Source organism: Eutrema salsugineum, unplaced genomic scaffold (assembly GCF_000478725.1).
Source record: "Eutrema salsugineum unplaced genomic scaffold, Eutsalg1_0 scaffold_7, whole genome shotgun sequence".
In the NCBI taxonomy this organism is placed as follows: Eukaryota; Viridiplantae; Streptophyta; class Magnoliopsida; order Brassicales; family Brassicaceae; genus Eutrema; species Eutrema salsugineum.
The window spans coordinates 7,630,749-7,635,599 of record NW_006256486.1 but is presented as its reverse complement, the minus strand read 5'-3'; the positions used below and the strand labels follow the sequence as shown (position 1 = coordinate 7,635,599).

General features: G+C 40.9%; 1 protein-coding gene across 1 annotated transcript; it reads right to left on the bottom strand.

Annotated features, from left to right (window-relative positions):
* Positions 1-363: 363 nt before the first annotated feature.
* On the bottom strand, positions 364-2,234 carry LOC112083038. The gene is made up of 2 exons (XM_024150762.1): positions 1,027-2,234; positions 364-910 (listed from the first exon to the last, which is right to left on the bottom strand). The coding sequence occupies exons 1-2, from the start codon at positions 2,232-2,234 to the stop codon at positions 364-366; spliced, it is 1,755 nt and encodes a 584-aa protein (XP_024006530.1).
* Between the last annotated feature and the right edge of the window lie 2,617 nt (positions 2,235-4,851).

Here is a 4,851-nt window from a genome sequence, read left to right as displayed (position 1 = left end):
GTATATTGAAGTTTTTCTTTTAAAACCATTAAAAAATTTAGTACATTGTATTCATAAAGCCAAAAATCAAAACTAACAAGCAAATATTTAAATTATGTAATCAAAATTACAAATGGTTGTTCTAAGTAGTTGTTCCAAGTAGTTTCAGTAATACCATAAAAAAAAAAGAATACAAACTATAAATAGTCGGGAAGTTGTTCCAAATAGTGCCAGTAATACCAAAAAAAAATTACAAATTAGAAATAGCTGGGTAGTTGTTCCAAGTGGTTCCCAATAATACCAAAATTCGAAAATGCAAATTACACAGTCTGGTTTGACTCCGTGTTTGTCCCGTCCATCTCCGCGTTTGTCTCCGAACCTTGACTACAATGTAACCAAGTCCTTGCAAAATTTTTGTCCTGGCACCCGTTTGTTACCACGACGGTGTTCTCCCGTGGATGTGAACCTCTTATCCCTCTTTCTTCCTTTCTTTCGCTTGGGAAAATTTGGTGGTTTGCAGACAAAACCACATGTTTCAGCTGGAATTAACCACTGATATCTAGGCGGTACTGGATAGATCGTCCTCACGTATGCCAACTTCCACTGGTCAGTCCAATAATATCTAGAGCACAGATCATGGTAATGGAAATACCTGGATCCATCTTTTTGTTCGTTGCATTTCATAGCTGCAGCTAATGCATGTACACAGGGGTACTTGTCTATGTAAAAATGCTTGCAATCACAAGTTTTCTGTAACAAGTGTACCACATAAGCATTTCCATCTTTCCCAGTAACTATGTATATGAACTTGAAACTGTTCAGTTCCACAACAATTAGTTTCTTGGCAACTAAACATCTCGAGTGCAATATATTCTCCACATAAGGCACTAATTTCTCTGTCACCTTACCATATGCAGCCTCCTTCCTATGTCTGTTAAACCATTCACTAAATTTTGCTACAATCATATCGATCATGGCCAAAATCGGTAACCTTTCTTAAAAATACCATTTATCGACTCTACACTATTACTAGTGTCAATGTTGTACCTTTCACCAGGAAAATAACATCTTGCCCAGTATTTCACACTATTGATGGTCTCTGTGCCACCTTCCTGCCCTTTTTCAAGATAAGTGACAGTGGTTGGGTACCTCCCTTTAAATTTATCATACTTTTGCAGGAACTCAGCTTCTGTGTACACCCTTGCGCACTCTCTGAATTTTTCAGCGGCCTCCTCTTTGTTCACATAATAAACATGAGATTTCACATTTTGCGACATATGATATATACAAAAGCCATGTTGAGCCCTCGGGTACACTTCGCCAACCGCTTTAACTAAACTTTGATTACGGTCAGTTACAAAAACCAACTCACCATTATCTGGAAAAATAGTTTTCAACCTTTCGAAAAACCAGTTCCAACTTGCATCTTTTTCACCATCAATAACACCAAATGCAAGAGGGTAATGGTGATGATTAGGGTCTTGAGCTGTTGCAATAACTAAAACACCATTATAGCCAGCCTTCAGAAATGTTGCATCTACAATAATAACTTTCCTCATTCCTTCAAACCCTTCCACGCAAGTTCCAAGTGCGACAAAAAGGTACTTGAACCTCTCTTCACCGTCTAAACACAATTTCGTTTTTGTTCCAGGATTAGCTTGCTCCAGCATGTATAAGTAAGAAGGCAGCAACAAGAAACTCTCCTCTGGATCTCCAATCACTTCATTACGAGCTATATTTCTCCCTCTCCATGCAGTAGCATAAGATACTGACACACCGACCTCTGTTTGAAGCAAAGTCATAATTTCAGCTGGTGTTGTGGTCTGCAACTGGCTTGCACACTTTTCCTTCACCAAAGATGCAACCAACCTTTTTGTGCCTCTTGTGCTAGCGTAGCCACTACGTGACACCCGGGAGCATGTAGGCATTTTATTATATTTGGTAACTTTGAAACATCCTGATTTTACACCTTTCACTACTGGAATATGCCAAGCACAACCTTCTTTTTCAGCAGCACATTTCACCACCCACCGCTTCTTATCCGAGTTCTTAAGTGAGATCCCAAAACATTTACCAAGTGAAGCTCTCCGAACTAAATCTATCACAGTTTTCTTGGATTCAAACTCTTGTCTTAACTCCAGACCTGTCCCATTTTCCCATGCTTCTATTGACTGACTTCCTTGAGAAGGACGTGGGAACTCCTCAATTTCAACTATAGCACCCCTATCTACCCCACCATCAAAACTGTTATCCATCCCGTCATCAGAACTATTCCCTCCATCGTCTCACAACTATTTTCCCCATCGTCATCAGAATTGTTCTCCCTACCGTCATCACCATTGTTCTCCCCACCATCATCACCATTGTTATCCACATGATGCATTATCAGAGCACGTGACGCATTATCATTTCCACTATGATATCCTTAGTCGCCTCTTCTTGTAAAGCTTTATCTCCCTCATTTCCAACGTGTGCAAGAATGGCACTACCATCACCTCCATAATTCACACCAAATGAACTATATCCACATCTCCCACGGATCTTCTATGACTTCCACCTGCAGACCATTTCTACAGCCACGATCATCCACAACTGACAGATATCCATAAACATCGTCATCGCAATCCACATAAACAGGAAGACTATCATTCACTAGCACCGGAAGAAAACTCAATTTAAGTTTCGTTGTGTTTTCATCTACCCCAATCTTCTTGCATATCTTTTCCACTAACAATTTATATGTTATCTCTTCTACAGATGTTGCTCTAACTGTTATCAAGTACATGCAATCACTACATGAAAAACACCGTTTTACAACAGGCAAAATCGTCGCTAGTTCATCGTAATAGGGCTATTACGACAAACTACCGACGATTTCCAAATCATCGTAAACTCATCATCGTAATAGACAAATCGTCGTAAAATCGTCGAATAATCTATGACGGTTTATTTTCTTTGTAACATCGACGGAAAAAGATCGTCGTAAACGCGTCGTACAGTTTACGACGCCTTTACATCAGATTGCCTCGATTTGGTCTTCGACTGAAACCGTCGTAAAGTCGTCGTTAAAAGTCGACGTAGGATCGTCGTAAAATATACAACGCACATTTCGTCGTAATTCAATCGTAAAATATTTTATCATTTCGTCGTAAAACCGTCGTAAAACACGGACGTATATTCGTCGTATTAGTCGTCGTATAATTTTGTCGTAACTTCGTCGTACCTGTTACGACGAATATACGACGGTTTAATAAAATAATAATAATTATATTACGATGATTGAAAAAAAAAAATTCGAATTAAAAATTAAATTAAAAAAAGAATTAATTTACAATTTAAATTTTAATCAAAATTCAAATAAAAAAATTAATTCTAGTAATTACAAAAGAACCCTAAAGATCTAGATCTAAATCTAAACTAAGGTCGATCCCGTCACCGGCCTACTCCCCATCGTCCTGCTCCAAATGTTCTTTGTCGGGTCTTCGGTTAGAGGTTTCCGCCACCTGATCCCCGGGTCTTCGGTTGGAGGCTTCCGGCGCCTGATCCCCGACTCTAGGAGGATCAACCCCGAGAGACCGGAACATCTCCTCGTCCGTCTGCACCGGTGGTTGCCTCCTAGAAGATGACCCAGATGATCCGACAACTCCATCTGCCTGCAGCCTATTCAACTGCGCCATGAGCACCGGGTTGTCGGCCCCCATAATCTCGAAGAGACCGTACAACTGGTCGATCTTTGTTTCGTACTGGGTCCGCATCTGATCGATCTCCTGACGGATAAGCGGATCCGGTGCCCGGACATGACCAGTTGCCGTAGCGGTCGGGGTATCACGGATGGATCCCATCCCTAAAACCCGGTCCTTTTTCTTAGGGGCAACCTAAAAATATGTAAATAAATTATGTTAAAAAGTACAATATAAAGTTAAAATTACATTAAATTTAATAAAAGATCTTACCTCTTCAAAAATCCGGTCCATCTCCGCCACCGTCAGCGTCGGGGTGGATTGGACCGAGCTACCTCTGGGAGACGTCGGACACGCCTGCTGAGTGAGGTGCGTCTGCCGCTCCTCGATCCGCGCACAGCCGGTGTTGTAGATCTCCTTCGCCCGAGGATCCGTGAATTCGCCGTTCCGCTTCTTATGGGTCTCGGCGAAGACCTTCGTCATCGGAGGAAGTTGTCCCCCGTTTTCTTCGACCTACAAAATCAAAATGAAATATTAGTAAGACAAATAAGAGTTAATTATTTAAAAACAAAAACTTAATAATTTAAATTTAATTACCATCATAAGTCGTCTGCCGGCAAAAGTAATCTGGCCGGAAGTGTGCAGGACGTTCTTCTGATTTCCCGCATCGTCAGTAGCGTTCCTGAAAAATATATTCATTAGAATGTATTAAGGAGGAAAACACATAATTTAATTTAATATAAACAAAAATTAAAATACCTGGATGTGGAACACTTGGCGGCAGTAGTCTGGTTGTGCGGAGTCAACCAATACTAGACCAGACCCTGCCAGACGGTATCAGCCATTGGCGCCGGCTTGGCCTTGTCGCCGTCGACCTCCCACTTTCTCTTCCAGTCGGAAACGGTGTTGTTGAGGCGGAACTTGACCTTCTCTTTTGAAGGCTGTCTCCACACGTCTGTGTGCGGAAGTTTCCCAATGCCAGTTTTGCTAAGAAAAAAAACAAAAAGTTAGTAATTATTGTAAAAAATTAAAAATAATAATATAAATCAAAATTTTAAAGAAGTACTTACCGCAAAACACTTGAACCAAGTGTCAAGAGTTGCCTGATCCAGCTTCTTCCAGCTAGTATCGGGTTGTACGAAAAACCCTTTGATGATGTCGGCAACGTTACGACTGACCGCGTTGTCGGTCG

Coding starts and splice junctions, on each gene's coding strand:
- LOC112083038 (XM_024150762.1), bottom strand. CDS start 2,234: ATGGATAACAGTTTTGATGGTGGGGTAGATAGGGGTGCTATAGTTGAA. Junction 911..1,026: donor TGTTATTTTCCTGGTGAAAG/GTACAACATTGA, acceptor ATGGTTTAACAG/ACATAGGAAGGAGGCTGCAT.